Here is a 15,373-nt window from a genome sequence, read left to right as displayed (position 1 = left end):
TAACTATAATCATACATGTTATCATATTTGGTGAAGTCTTAACAACCTTTTAATTTTAATAATACTCTTTATTCTGAGTCCTGCCAACTTTATTTTAAACATGTCCTTTACTAGCATCAACTCCTAACTAAGTGGGCTTTAAATGCTCTATGTCTATCATATTTACTATCATTAACTGCTTCTAGCTTTATGTTTAAGTTTTGTTTGAAAGTTTATGCTAAAATATCTAAATTCTTCACATGACACTCATCATCTAAATACTAGCAATCTTTATTTATATCTTTTATGTACATAGTTAAAACATCTCTCAGCAATCACTTTACAGCCCTCTAGATGAGGTTGACTGTATATATCATAATGCGAGCCTTATCATCATATGATCATGCAATCTAAAATAAAATTGAAAATCAACCTAAAAAAGTTTTGAAACCCCGACCCAAAGAGAACCCTAAACCTAAGAACTAAAGGTAACTAAAAAAACTTAAACCCAAAGATAACTTTAAACCTAAGAACTTAAAGTATGCAAATGACATCATGAATCTAATTAATCTTTGATAAGTCAGTGTACGACATCTATCGTTGCAAAAAAAGTTGTTTATAACACGAAAAAAAAGAAAAAAAAATCCTATTTATTCAAATTATCATGACTATCGAAACTTGCAACCATGAAAACAATAAATAGTTCCCTCTAAATAACCTTAATAGATCTCTTTTAGGGTTGCAAGCTAATGATTCCAATCTAATAATCAACTAACACAAGTTTAATATTGAAACATACCTTAAAAAAATATCTAATAGGCCAAAACAAATATAATTTAGAATAAATTCAAAAGCTAATAATATTTAGCACTAAAATAAATAAATAAAAAAATCATAAAACAAAGTCTTTTGCTTGAAATCTCCTTGCATGACCGAAACTCCCCCTTTGTTTTTCTTAAAGGCTTTTCTGAAACTTTATACTCTAAATTAATAGGAAACTTTGTTTTTATTTCTCATTTTTTTTTTAAATTGCTCCCTTTATTTTTCCTAATATGCCTAGGGAATCCTATAAAATAAGAAAAAGAACAACAAAAAAATTCCAAAGCTCTTGCCACCACATGCATTCCATAATAAATATGAAATCCTTATAGACTATATGCACCCTAAGGGGTAGTATCTTACTATATCAATCCATCCTAACGTGATTATGCTTATCCAATTCATTAACAAAATTATATCAAAATAATATTATTTTAATGATACTAAATTTACCCTTAAATCATAACCTCTCATTATATAATACACCTGTAGAATTATCATCTACTCGCATTTCTTTCCTTAAATATTTACTAATAACCAACTCTTTTAACAATTTAATTATAGATATATTTAATTTATTTATAAATTTATTAGATATTAATAAATATATAGCCCCGATTTAACAAAGCATAACTTTTTTCAACTTTAATTATAATCATACATGTCACCATATTTGGTGAAGTTTTGATAACCTTTTAATTTGAATGATACTCTCTGTTCTGAGTCCTACCAATTTCATTTTAAACCTGCCCTCTACTAGCATTGATTCCTAACTAAGTGGGCTTTAAATGCTCTATGTCTATCGTATTTACTATTTTCTAGCTTTGTGTTTAAGTTTTGTTTGAAAAGTTTATACTAAAATATCTAAATTCTTCACATGACACTCATCATCTAAATACTAGTAATCTTTATTTATATCTTTTATGTACGTAGTTAAAACATCTCTCAGTAATCACTTTACAACCCTCTAGATGAGGTTGATTGTATATATCGTAATGCAAGCCTTATCATCATATGGTCATGCAATCTAAAATAAAATTGAAAATCAACCTAAAAAAGTTTTGAAACCCCGACCCAAAGAGAACCCTAAACCTAAGAACTAAAGGTAACTAAAAAAACTTAAACCCAAAGATAACTTTAAACCTAAGAACTTAAAGTATGCAAATGACATCATGAATCTAATTAATCTTTGATAAGTCAGTGTACGACATCTATCGTTGCAAAAAAAGTTGTTTATAACACGAAAAAAAAGAAAAAAAAATCCTATTTATTCAAATTATCATGACTATCGAAACTTGCAACCATGAAAACAATAAATAGTTCCCTCTAAATAACCTTAATAGATCTCTTTTAGGGTTGCAAGCTAATGATTCCAATCTAATAATCAACTAACACAAGTTTAATATTGAAACATACCTTAAAAAAATATCTAATAGGCCAAAACAAATATAATTTAGAATAAATTCAAAAGCTAATAATATTTAGCACTAAAATAAATAAATAAAAAAATCATAAAACAAAGTCTTTTGCTTGAAATCTCCTTGCATGACCGAAACTCCCCCTTTGTTTTTCTTAAAGGCTTTTATGAAACTTTATACTCTAAATTAATAGAAATATGGAATCCTTATAGACTATATATATATATAATAGTTGTTGTCCTAAATATATATTTTTTTGATATGAATCCTTGTATAATATATAAATCAACAACTATCATATATGTTATGTTTTCAATAGCATCAAGAAATCCTTGTATCGACTAGATTTGAGATTTTTGGATAATTAATACAAAGAAGAAATATTTCATATAAAGGGCTTGCCATGATAATATCCCAGTAGAGGTGAGACTTTCCTATAGAAAAATTCAAATGGATAGCTTATGCTTCTTTTGCGAGCATGAAGGAGAATCTATAAAGCATGTGTAAGTCCGATGCCAATGACAAGAGTTAGGCTTGTACGTGTTTATTTTTCACTTGGATAATTTGCGGGATTGGTTTTTCAATTTGGTATAGGCTTTTCATGGACTTTTGATGGCTAGAGTGGAAGCCATAGTATGAATCGTGTAAAATAAGCGGAGTAACATTATTTAGATCTATCGGATCCCAAATTAACTTTCAACTAATATCAATTATAATGGTAGATTTATTAAATGATCCTCCACTCGAATTGTTTTCATTAAATAAATAATAATAATTTGGGATTAATATTTGAATGAAATTACTTTATAAGAATTAAAATTACCATAATTACAAACAACAAAAGGTGGCATTACTGTGCATAGCTATTAGCCCACCTTCACCCGATGGATTAATTTTGGAAATCTAGAATTTAACCTGGTTTTTAGTGATTAGGTTTTTAAATAAAATAAAATAATTATGATAAATATAATTGACCCTGGAACTCACAACATTTTAGTGATTAGGTTTTTAAATAAAATAATTTAATTATAATAAATACAATTGACCCTGTAACTGATAACCATGTCATTTTTCGAGTTAATCACGCGATGCTTATGTGGGGTCACATCATCTATTCTTTTTTCCCTGGTCTTACAACTGCGCAGGCGATATTAATTCAAAGTCTCGCTGCCAAACCTGGAGCTGCCCACAGCAGCCGGAAAGCTGAAATATAAACCAGCAAACAGTGCAAATTCCCAAAAAAACCCTTGGTGCCTCCACCGACCTATAAAGCCCAGTGACCATCTCGCCAGCACAAGAAAAAATACCTGCCATCTTTCGAAAGTTCTCTATATAATATCAGACTCTCTTCCTCCACCAACACGACACCTATACCCTTGATCCAAACACAAAAAATTCCCATAATTCATTCCAGAAACAGAGTTTAGGGCTCAAAGAAAATGGTGAAAGTGAGACATTCGAGGTTACATACGAAGAAATGGTCGACATTTACGTTGGTGTTGAGTATGTTGTTTATGCTAACAGTTGTTCTTTTTATCCTGTTGGGTCTTGGGGCCTTTTCTCTTCCAGTCAGTAGTGAAGATTCTTCTCCTAATGATCTCAATTCGTATAGGCGTATGGCTTCTGAAAGGTAATTTATTTCAAGAACTGGGTTGGTTTCCTTGTTGATTTAATTTGTCATTTGATTGTTTTTTATTGGTGGGGTTTTGATGATGCAGTGATGGTGATGGGATGGGGAAGAGAGAAGAACAGTGGACTGAAATTCTTTCTTGGGAGCCTAGAGCTTTTCTTTATCACAATTTCTTGGTGGGTTTTATGCATTTCTTGGAATTGAATTTATGTAAGAAAATTAGAGTTAGATGATCTATTGACAATGGTTTTCTTTTAATGTCTTGTGGTTTGTCAGATTAGTAGCTAATAATTACTGCCTTGATCTGCCCTTGATGTATCCTTGCTTGTATTTAGATATTATATTGATAGTGGACGGAATGATAATTTGGGTGTACGTTCATCTTGATTTCTGAGCAGTCAAAAGAAGAATGTGAATATCTAATTAACCTTGCCAAACCTCATATGGTGAAGTCTACTGTGGTTGATAGCAAGACGGGTCGGAGTAAAGATAGCAGGTATGAATTCCCAATGTTTTGGCTTCAACTTCTGTTTCAGATCAATTGGATTATAGAAGATGAAGGGCTTGCATTGATTTGAATCAGTTTTAAATTTATTTGTTGATACTTGCATCTCTTCTTCACAGGGTGCGGACGAGCTCTGGAATGTTCTTGAGGCGAGGACGGGATCGATTCATTAGAGAAATAGAAAAGAGGATAGCTGACTTCTCTTTCATTCCCGTAGGTATGGCATCCAAATGTAGTTGGATTTTTAAATTTAGCTTGGAATATGCCTAGTCCTATAGTTTTTTGACCTGTAGAATTTTGAATGTTTTGTTGCAAATAAGTCTTTTTTTACCTCTCCAATAAGTTCAGCCATTTTCAAAGAAAAGGAGTTTCCTGAACGCGGTGAGCTGCCCACCTTCTAAACAGCACACATTGATAACGTTTTGGGTTTATATGGCCTCAATGACTTGACTATTTTAGTAAGTCAATAACATTTCATAATAAAGGTTGTAAATGCTGAAAACATAGTTTATGTAAAGTTTCGGCATTTTGTGCTGAGTTCAAGTATTTGTACCATTTGCATGCTTAATTACCGCTTAAAGTGTCGTGAAAAAAAGGGATTTTTACCATTATCGAGGAGGAAATAGGCATTATGTTTGTAGTGAAATCATATGTGATGAGTTAGCATTCCTTGTTTCTCCTGTATATTCCTGAACTATATATTTAAAGATGCCTGACTAGACCAACTTTACAACAACCAGAGCATGGAGAGGGACTTCAAGTTCTCCATTATGAAGTTGGGCAGAAGTACGAGGCTCACTTTGACTATTTCCTTGACGAGTTCAATACAAAGAATGGTGGCCAGCGGACAGCTACTCTTCTTATGTATCTGTAAGAGTCTCTTCTTGTGGATAGCATGAAACTGGATAAGCGGATATATACATCCTTTAAATCAACTTATGTCTTTCCTTTTCTTCTTTACTTTCTGCAGGTCAGATGTTGAAGAAGGGGGTGAGACTGTATTTCCTGCTGCCAACGTGAACATAAGTGCTGTGCCATGGTGGAACGAGTTGTCCGAATGCGCCAAACAGGGTCTTTCCCTGAAACCAAAAAGGGGCAATGCATTGCTTTTCTGGAGTACAAGACCTGATGCGACACTGGATCCTTCAAGTTTGCACGGTTAGTAATCATTCAGTTTGCTACTGTTTGATAGCTTTAACCGAGGATCAATTATAATTCAGAAGTCCGTGTTATATTTCAGTGGTCCTCGATTCTGTTATTTATGACATCAAAGGAAAAAGAAAAGGAAAAAATCAGGATCGGAAGTAATTTCTTGGTTTAGGAGTGCCCAGTTACACACAGGACATAGCTGCTTTCACACTGTGGAGCAGAGTCCTTTCACTACCGAGAAAATTATTGGCCCCATGCAGGAGGGGTTACTTTTTTGTGGGCATATATCACATACACCTTTCCTGAATACTTTGGAGGGAAGCTATTTCCCTCTCCACTGTTAACATGTTATAATCATCCAGTTAACTCACATTCTTATCACGGCTTAAGCCAGGTAGTTGCCCTGTGATTAGAGGAAACAAGTGGTCAGCTACGAAGTGGATGCATCTTGGGGAATACAAGATCTGAGCTGTTATTGTAAAGGTAATTCTCGACCGCTAAAGGAGTTATTAATGTTATGTGAAGTCATGGTTGTACGTTTCGGGAAATTGGTTTTATTGCAGTCATTTGGCATTATTTACCCTGATTATATTGTCATTTTTTAAATAAATGAATTACTTGTCTCATCCTGTGAATCACACATATTAAAGTTCTTGGTAGATGATATCAAATGATGTTCAATTGTTTCTCGTGATTAGTCAGAGTTTTGGATTAGATGGAAGATGGCGACCAAGAAAGAGAAAATATGCTAATTTAACTAGCTCTCAAGAGTATTATTTGTGCAAGTACTAAGTAAAGCATCTTCTTATTTAAGTTCCTAATGTTCTGCTTTGTTGTTTTATGTATCATCTATATGTTTTGGACATCCAGAAAGGCATTACATGCGCCTTTGGGTTCATTAAATTCCATAGGTGGGTGGTATAACTACCGAGATCTGTTTTGCTACTATATATGTCAGTATGGGGTGGTGGTAACAAAAACCCTGCCATAACTGAATATGGATCTTGATTTTTGTTACAAGCATCATTTTGCAAGTATTATGACAAAAGCTGTTTAATAAATCAATTAAATCGACGACTTCTGGAAATATACTTAATTGACAGTTCTTTTTCTTTTGTTTTCTATTGTCAGCAGGATAGGAAGACCTGTACCATGTGGATCAATTGCTGTTCATGCTGAATGGTGTTAGAATTCCTGACACATGGTGATGCGTCCTTCATTGTAATCAAGCACAGATGTTTTACAACTCAGGCATGGAGATTTTTCATTTGATAGACGTTTTTTACCCTTCTATCCAGCATTTAGGGTTGGAAGTTGGTGGTCTTGAGAGAATTCTTGTAGTAATAGACTCAAAGGGGATAGGAAAAATGGTTGCAGGTGATGCACCAACACCCTGCAGCCAACTGTAAAACTAACAGAATAAATCCGAAATATAAATTACTACCATTTGTTGGAAGCTGGTGCTTTTGAATTTGTATTTTCTTCCGAACTTTCAAGCGAACTGTATTGTTAGTTGCTAATCCAAAATCCACGGACCTTCACCCTGGCCATATGATGCTGCACCTGCAACCCTAGTGTTAACTTTGGCAATGTGAATGCTTTCACCTTTGTTTGTTTGTAAATTTTACTACTTGAAGAGGCTAGCTCTCATGTCTCCCAGACTGAGCTGCGAAAATGACGTTTCGTTTTCTCTAAAGAGTAAAGACCAGTGTTTAATTATATTATCATGGAAACAGGATAGTTGGGATAAAGAGTAAGTATTTTCGTATCTTTCTTGTTAGAGATCCACTCGAAGACTATTCTCATTTTTTATGTCTTTGTTTCTGTTCTCCAACCAATCTCGTCCCATGCATGGCATGGTGCCATGATAGACTCTAATTTACCATGGAGAACCCACCCAATACTCACGAATCGGAGATGACCTGTTACCTTATCTGATTGCAGTTTAGATAACTTACACTGTAGAGCGCTTTATCGTTTACATTTGAATGGTGCTTTTCTTGCACATCACAGAAATCCTCGGATCATTAGAAAACGAATCTAAAAAATCCATGTTAAGGTATACATAAATTAATCAACTAATTCGTCGCCTCTAATAGTCTCACAACAAAACACACGGGATTAAGCGAAAACTCTAATATTCTCACAACAAAACACACGGGATTAAGCGAAAATTCTCCTAGCGATTAAATCTCTCTCTCATTCTCAACTGTTCGTGAATGGCGTTCCAAGTTACCATGGTAGTAGACTATTCTGACAACTATCAACTGAACGAGGCAGTGCCATCTCTTGTGATGAGGAACTACCTCAGAATCCTAAATGTACCGTGTAGAATCTTCTTGCCAGCACCTTCATTAACATGCCCGAATCTTGCGCTCACCACGAATTTGTCCATTTGGTGTTGCATCCTTCCGCGTGTTTTGACACTGTCGTCTTTGCTCGCGGAACAATCTTTTCTTATTGCTGCTCGAGAAAATCTATCATTCCTTAAATGAAGGTTGCTCATCAAACGGTTAAAAATCAGGCAGACAAGTTCCTAAAATTATTTGCTCACACCATGAACAACATCAGTCAGAAACTTCAGTCTTGTACAATAAAACCACATAAAATCTAGGTTATGATCAAATGACGGATTGTTGACCCCTTCAGATTAAAGAAGCAAGATGAAAAGCATGTAAAACACCATTTTATACCACAATTTAACAGAATGACAAGACACATGCCAGATTAAGCAAAATTCATGATGTGCCGGGACCGGGTGTTACTTGAGCAACCCTATGTTATGTTTTCTTCTGTTAATCATATAGCAGACAAGATTAGATGATCTTCCAAAAGTTTAGGTTTTACATTCAACTTGCAACTTTCGAAGGAACACAAATAGTAAGATGTCTGTAAAATCTGGAGGAGGCGGGCATGAAAAATGTATTTCTTTCCCCGTGAACAGATGTGTGAATCTACAAAACAATGGAAAGAAGCAAACTTCCATATTATCCAGTTGTGTCAATGGAAAGCAGTGAAGCAAATGGACAAAGCTTTATCTTCTAAATGCCCCATCCGAGAGCCAAACCATGGAGGAATGGCCGCTATAATCCTGAAAGTGATAAAGAAAGTTGGATATGACAACTAGGGTCGGTTCTGGATCGAAGCAGTGACAAGGTCATGTTTCAAGTCCCTCCATAAACCTCGTCACTTAATAGAGGACTTTCATTGTCCTCTTGAATTGCTCAGATAAATGAGCATGCGAATGTTCATCCCACCATCAATATATACTGCTCTAAAGAATTAGCGAAACTATTTCATAAATTTTGACAGCAAATTTAACATTAAAATCACTAAGGTTATTAAAAGGGGGGGAAGTCACCTTAGCAACAACAAGCAATCCACTGGTGCCTTTATCCAACCGATGCACTATCCCTGGCCGAACAGATGCTACGTATGAGCTAGAACATAACCCTTCACCATTATCGTCGTCAGAAATATCCTCTGTATCCGACAAAACTTCCTGGTTTGAAACTGTTGGAAGACTACTATGTTGTGGTATCCCATTCACCAGCGTGCCGGTAGCATTACCAGGCGCAGGATGAACAACGTAAATCACACAATCAAAAAGGAAAATCTCAGCATCACATTTCAATCCAAACACAACATTAGCTAATCAAAGTTTCAACCTTTTTTTAAAGAGTGATCACCATCTGGGCAGGTTTGTTAACAACCAGAACATTCTCATCTTCATAGACGATATCCAAAGGTAAATTCTCAGGTTCAACCCTCAAAGATTTCCACTCTAAAATTATGCAATCCATCTCATCTCCAGCCTTTACATTATGCGAAAACTTAAACAGACATCAACATTAATATCTCAGAAAAACCAACCCCAGATGAGAACAAAATAACCGGGATGTGTTAAAATAACTACCTTATAGGTAATCTTTCCATTGACAGAAACAATTCCTGATTTAATAATAGACTGAACGCGAGCTTTACTGATGCCAGGAATGCGACAAGAAATCCAGGAACCAAGTCTTTACTTTCCTGACTTGGAATCTACTGTCTCCTCGAGCTTTACACAGAAGTCGTTGATTCTGGTTCGAACAAGAGTATCTTTTGGAACAAGGCTGAACAGTGAGGAATCTTGAAGCTCTTGGCTTTTGAGAGAGGAAGGAGGAGGGAGCTGAGCACCGGGAGACGGAGGGATGGGAGAGCATCCTCTTGTTTTTTATTCCTACCTTTTTGGGCTGGTCGTCTATATTTTATAATTTTTTGGCGTGAGCAGGAAGAGATAGTGGGCCGGACTTGAGTTTTTATGTATTGTGGGCCAGAATGACTTAAGCATTTTCGATGAGTTTTGGGTTTAGGTTATTATATCTTGGGCTTTTGTTTTTGTCAGGTTGTACTGATAATTATAATATAGCTTGTGATGCCATTTCTGCTAAACAAATTCTTGGGTAAGTATAAAAAAGTAAAAAAATATTTAATTCGAGGGATAGAGATGAGTAAAAAATAAATATATTTTTAATAAATTTTGATAGATTTTATATACTTTCAAAACATAAATTATAATGAAACATGAATGTTTCAGAATAAGAAATATATAGACAAAAATAATAAAAACGTGTTTGATTTGAAAAATATTGACATAAAAATAATTTTTTTCTATAATAATTTTCAAAATAAATGTGTATCGTTTCAAAATATAATTAACAGGAGAACGTATCCTTCCTAGCTGAATCATCCCTGCCACAATCAAACACTATCTAATGAATTTAGTTCTGTTTCATAAATAACATTAAGTTCAAATCTCTTTGCCGGAAGCGGAAAAAACTCAGACACCGACGGAAAATTTTCCCCTGGAAAGCTATCGTAGATGTTTTGTAAGACCAAGCAATTGGAGGATGATGCTGGACATCTGACTCGGTAAAAGGATGCCTTATAATAAGTTCTCCAATTCAAGCTTTCATGGACAATTAAAAGCAACCACCAATTGCCCTGCAGTGAACTTATTAATTGGCTTTTAACTTTTAAGTTATAATTCTTAATTTTTTTTAACTTTAAGTTGATAGGGTATTTAATAAAAATAATTTAAAATAATCTTTTGAGAAAAAAATATAATATAATTTATAATCGATAAATTAAGTTAAAAACTTCAACTGCAGATTAAATCAAAAACAATTTCTAATCAAAGCCTTTTTAGTCAAAAGTTAATCATCAACTTAAATTAATTTACAAAAGTCATACGACACATGAACCAAATAAATCAAAATTAAATAAAAGATACATGTACTTTCAAAATTCGTAAAGGGGCCTCTTGGATGCTAGATATTGGACATTCTACAAGCTTGAGGTTAATCAAAATAGAGGGAAAAAAAAAAAAAAAGGCAGAAAATTGGTCTAAAGTGTTTTAAAAAAAACTAACAAAACTTCTCAAGCACGGGCTCCCTTATTAAGAGAAACCATGCGAGTTGGAGCATCTTGATATCGAGAGCCTCCAGAATATCCACCTCCAGCTCGCAAATTGCTTGCCCCCTTCGAATAGCTAGTCCCGAAAACCTGGCCTAAAACCTGTGGCCTCCCACCACCACCATATCCAGAACGTCCAGAACCTTGCCTTCCATGAGTGAAAGATGAGTTTTCATGCCACTTAACACCTGAAGCAGCCAGGTTAGCAAAATCCTGGCCATCCCTCCTTCTCTGAGGCAGATCCAAACCGCCACCGCCCATGTTTGCTTCCATTGCCCTTTCATTACTTTCAGCAAGGATTGAAAGCTTCTCTGTCAACTGGAACGCCAAAGCCTGCAACCTTGTGTGCTCAAGATCATGGAATACAATACACTGTGTTGTCTGGTCCCAGCTTGCTCGGAGCTCGTCATTGATCATCATTTTACTGACAATGACTTTAGTCTCAGATGCTGAAAGGTCAAACATTATGGTCAACCGGTCCAGGCCAAGCGAATCATAGGAGGAGGTGTACGAAAACAGGTAGGTCCTCAGAGCTTCTGCCTTAATCTTGGCTCTAAGCATCCCAAGAACACCATCTCTATTTCTGAGGAGCTTCCAGACATCAAGAGACTCAATAACATCAAATGCCTTCTGGAAATCTCCTTTCCTAAGTGCCCGTGTAGCAGCCATTACATGGTCCCTTACATTTTCAGGAGGACCAGTGAAAGTTTGCCTCTCACTTACATCAAGCAGCCGCCTAAATGTCTTGCTAATGACCTTGCGCTTATCATCAAGAACATTGGCTGCCATGCTGGGGACCTCCAGCAGCATTGCACAACTGAGATGGACAGACTCCAGAAGTTCAAGATTTATGTGCATATGATATGGCATCTGGCGTCTCCTTTCCAGTCTTTCCTGTTGAAATTAATTAAATACACCAGTGAGTGGGACCTGTCCTTGGACAAAGTGCTAACTCTGATGAGTATGAATCTAAAAGCTTCATTTACCCAAGAAAAAGGATACAACCAAGAATCGATTCACTCATGTTAGCTTGTATAACAAACAAAAATAAATCTGCAAAACATATGAACTTAACTCAAGATGAAATGGAAAATATAAAATGTTTGCTGAATTGCAATAAATGATCATATGCATGCTCTAGTTACATAAACTAATAAGTGCATCGAACACAAGCTCACATGCCTGAAATCAACTGCACCTGAATATATAGACCAAGCCCTCACAAGCAATGAAGTTATAGAAGTTTATTTTTCTTCTATAATAAGTACATGCACAATAACATAAAATTACCACCTCTACTTCCTAAGAAATTGATCAATGATAAACCAAATCATAACACGCATCCATATTTAACTAGGCTACAAAAATACGAGTTCAAAGAAAATGCAAAAAAACACTACATTTTGAATGATAAAAATCAAGGCTTAGCCTAAACTGTTAAAATATCCTTTAGAAAGCAATTCAAGACAATTAGCCTCCATCAGCTAATTCGACTTTCTATCCAAAAGCAGAATTATACAAGCTTAGAGTTCTTCACTCAGCTTGAAATCTGAAATGAAAACTATAAGTTAGCTTTAAGGTCCCAAAGACAACTTAAACAAACCCAATGTTAGCTTGATACAACCCCCGACACCCCCCCCCCCCAAATGTTTCTGTAAAAAATAAGTAAACAACTAAGATAACTCCTTGCAGATGCAAGCATGACATCTTATATATATATACATGAGAACAGAACCTGTTCCGGAGTTTTTTCATAATATCGGCTTTGCGAAAAACCTTGTGCAAGCAACTCCTTCACCCTTCCACCTGAATACAATTCAGAAAGACATCCATGTGCTTCAGCAATTAGACCAACACGGAATGCACATAAACCAAGTTGTGCCATAGCCCTGTTGAAAAGTATCTGGCTTGAAATGTCCATGTGCTGAATATTATCTTGCAGGAGACTCATCAATAGCAGGTCACGGGAGGTTGCGAACTCATCCAGGAGAGCATGGTGGTAGATATCACAGAGCATTGCACGAGCTTTGGTCCGCTCATCTCCAGGCTTGTAAATGAGGGAGTCTAAAGCATCCATCATTGTCCTGCTATTCTCAGGAAAGGTAGGCTTTCGAGGCACAAGCTCCGGAGTATTAACAAACGCAGAGGAACCCCTACTTTCCTCAACCTTAGGGTCCTCACCATTGCCTCCATCTTCTGTCTGTTCAGCCAACTTTCTCATTGCATCATAAACCTCTTGTGGTTTGTAATAGATCAGCTCAACACGTCTTAAGGCAACCTTTGCTGCAGCTTTAAGATCTCCAACACGCTCTAGATATTCTTGGACATTCTGAGCAAGAACTAAAAACATAGGTTCATCCTGCAGTCTCTCAATGTACTCACGTGCATGCGGATCAATGCACTGCAAACTCTTAAAGAACTCAATATCCATTCTCTCAAGAAATGCCACTAAGTTTCCCCAAATCTGAATCAGCCCATTATGGTCTGCTCCTTTCTGGGTTTCATTCTCATCAGGTTCAACTGTGTCGTCCACAATAATATTAGGATACTGTACCAGAATGTCAAGAATAACCAGCATGTTCTGCACACAATTTTTCCAGACATGTATAGGCATGTGCCCACTGAGACCAGGATTCACATCAAACTGGGCAGAGACCACACTAAAAAGAATTTCCAACTTCTGTGCAGGGGTCTTAGCAACTTTCGTCAGGAAAGTTAGCTGTTCAACCTGCTCAAACCTTCCAGTTCCCCTCCTACCCCGGGCAGCAACAATTTCTTTAAATTTCTTGTTTACAATATCCCAGGTGATTTCACTAGGATCTTTTGCAAACTGCTTATCCATGAGCTTATCTTTCTTACTCATCATCTTCTCCCAGCCCCCATCCTTTTCAGATTGGTCATTGACACCCTCCTCCTCTTCGGATATTACAAGCTTTGAAGGATCCTCCTCAAAATCCAAATCAGACTCTTCCTCCTCTTCTGACTCCTCATCAGCCTCTGGTTCTTCCTCACTTTCAGGGAGTTCCCTAGATATATTAATCTGATCTTCATATTGTTTATTGTTTTTCTTCAATTTCTGCTTCATTGCATTCAAGGCCTTGGCATTAATGCTGCTCATTTTCTTTTTAGCTTCCTTATTTGCCAAAGCCTGATTCAAGAAATCTTCCAGCATTACCAGAGCTTTAATGTAAAGCGCGGGAACCTTCTCTGATTCCATCACTCTCATGACTTTCTCAAGTTGCTTATTCATCTTATCAAAGCTCTCCTGCAAGCTGACCCAATCATTAATCTTCATTGCATTCTTCATTTGATCAACAGTGGCTGACATCTCCTCAAAACGCTTGTCTTTGGCTGACCTGACCACACGCTTTTGATCATCAGACTCATCACTATCACTAGCAGTTCCTCTAAGATATTTGTTCTCAGGAGTTTGGGCAGTAGACTCGTCAGCTTGTCTATCCTCAATCTCATCTCCATAATCACTGTCCTCATCAGATTCGCTATCACCCTATAACCAAATCAAAAAATAAACAAAAACAACCAACACAACAAAGCCAAATGGAATATTCCTTCCCCTAGAATATGAAATAGCAAAATCACAAACCTGTCCCCAGAAACGCGAAGCCATCTTCTCCTTCAACCTAAATGCCGTCAGAAAACCTCAAGATCCTACATTAACACACACAATTACATATAACAAATATAAACCCCGGCAACGAACAGATCCATCAAAATATCACAACTAGAGTAACACACAGACAATCAAGAACCTAAGAAGATAAAATAACAAAATCCTCCTAATATAAAAACTTGGATTTCATGGAATTTAATTATTAAAAAAAACATAAAGAACAACGAATTTATGATCTCTTTGAATGAAAACAAAAGAAAAAAAAAATCAAACTTTCCATCCTTCAAAAGAACTAAACCCTAACATTGACCTGGGCTGATGTAAAATCCAGATTAAAAACAGATTAATTGTCCAGTTTAATAATAAATTGCGGGCTACCTTCTTCGATTGAGTTGTTCAAGAACTGAAACTATTTAGTTTTGAGGCGACAGATGCAAAAGGTGAAAGAGAGAGGGAGTACCTGAGCCAAGATAAGATGCTTGATTTGCGAATGGAAGGAAAGCGAAGAGGAGAGTTAGGGTTTTTGCCGCTTTGCTTTTAGCGGAGGGGAGTCGGGGACTTTCTTCGGGTTTCAGTCCGTGCCGGTTTGTCACAGTTTGCTTTCCGAGGCAATAGCATTCGTTATGTTCCGGATTAAAATTTAAGCCCAAGTTCAGAAGCCCACCAAAGCCCACCAAAGCCCACACAAACTGTGTGGGAGGGTAGCTTCCACTTTTATTTTTTTTTCTTCTTTTTTTTTAATATAAGCCCGGCTAATCCCTTTTTTCAGTCTAAATTTGAGCAAA

General features: G+C 36.2%; 2 protein-coding genes and 1 long non-coding RNA gene across 4 annotated transcripts; 1 reads left to right on the top strand and 2 right to left on the bottom strand.

Moving 5' to 3' along the window:
• The first annotated feature begins 3,358 nt into the window (after positions 1-3,358).
• On the top strand, positions 3,359-7,050 carry LOC105109917 (2-oxoglutarate (2OG) and Fe(II)-dependent oxygenase superfamily protein). 2 transcript variants are annotated; one of them, XM_011004786.1, is made up of 8 exons: positions 3,359-3,846; positions 3,935-4,022; positions 4,245-4,342; positions 4,471-4,568; positions 5,092-5,221; positions 5,322-5,509; positions 5,895-5,983; positions 6,635-7,050. In XM_011004786.1, the coding sequence occupies exons 1-7, from the start codon at positions 3,656-3,658 to the stop codon at positions 5,966-5,968; spliced, it is 867 nt and encodes a 288-aa protein (XP_011003088.1). In that variant the 5' UTR covers positions 3,359-3,655; the 3' UTR covers positions 5,969-5,983; positions 6,635-7,050. The 2 variants fall into 2 exon arrangements, with proteins under 2 accessions (XP_011003088.1, XP_011003089.1); XM_011004787.1 differs by having other exon boundaries at positions 6,632-7,050.
• Positions 7,051-7,477: 427 nt separating this feature from the next.
• LOC105109916 (uncharacterized) lies at positions 7,478-9,706 on the bottom strand. The gene is made up of 2 exons (XR_839356.1): positions 9,417-9,706; positions 7,478-9,333 (listed from the first exon to the last, which is right to left on the bottom strand). It is a non-coding gene; the product is annotated as an uncharacterized LOC105109916 (long non-coding RNA).
• Positions 9,707-10,732: 1,026 nt separating this feature from the next.
• LOC105109915 (eukaryotic translation initiation factor 3 subunit C-like) lies at positions 10,733-15,206 on the bottom strand. The gene is made up of 4 exons (XM_011004784.1): positions 15,049-15,206; positions 14,562-14,626; positions 12,693-14,465; positions 10,733-11,851 (listed from the first exon to the last, which is right to left on the bottom strand). The coding sequence occupies exons 2-4, from the start codon at positions 14,583-14,585 to the stop codon at positions 10,922-10,924; spliced, it is 2,727 nt and encodes a 908-aa protein (XP_011003086.1). The 5' UTR covers positions 14,586-14,626; positions 15,049-15,206; the 3' UTR covers positions 10,733-10,921.
• Positions 15,207-15,373: the final 167 nt, after the last annotated feature.

This window comes from Populus euphratica, unplaced genomic scaffold, assembly GCF_000495115.2.
Source record: "Populus euphratica unplaced genomic scaffold, PopEup_1.0 scaffold236.1, whole genome shotgun sequence".
In the NCBI taxonomy this organism is placed as follows: domain Eukaryota; kingdom Viridiplantae; phylum Streptophyta; class Magnoliopsida; order Malpighiales; family Salicaceae; genus Populus; species Populus euphratica.
Note: the sequence above shows the minus strand (reverse complement) of the source record. Positions and strands in the feature narration are given on the sequence as shown.

What these genes read in the sequence shown, in the direction of transcription:
- LOC105109915 (XM_011004784.1), bottom strand. Translation starts at nt 14,585, where the DNA reads ATGGCTTCGCGTTTCTGGGGACAG. An exon ending in CTTCGCGTTTCTGGGGACAG is followed by an intron (nt 14,466 to 14,561) that starts GTTTGTGATTTT and finishes ATTTGGTTATAG; the next exon opens with GGTGATAGCGAATCTGATGA. An exon ending in ATGAAAAAACTCCGGAACAG is followed by an intron (nt 11,852 to 12,692) that starts GTTCTGTTCTCA and finishes TAATTTCAACAG; the next exon opens with GAAAGACTGGAAAGGAGACG.
- LOC105109917 (XM_011004786.1), top strand. Translation starts at nt 3,656, where the DNA reads ATGGTGAAAGTGAGACATTCGAGGTTACATACGAAGAAATGGTCGACA. An exon ending in CTTCTCTTTCATTCCCGTAG is followed by an intron (nt 4,569 to 5,091) that starts GTATGGCATCCA and finishes TACAACAACCAG; the next exon opens with AGCATGGAGAGGGACTTCAA. An exon ending in GCTACTCTTCTTATGTATCT is followed by an intron (nt 5,222 to 5,321) that starts GTAAGAGTCTCT and finishes TACTTTCTGCAG; the next exon opens with GTCAGATGTTGAAGAAGGGG.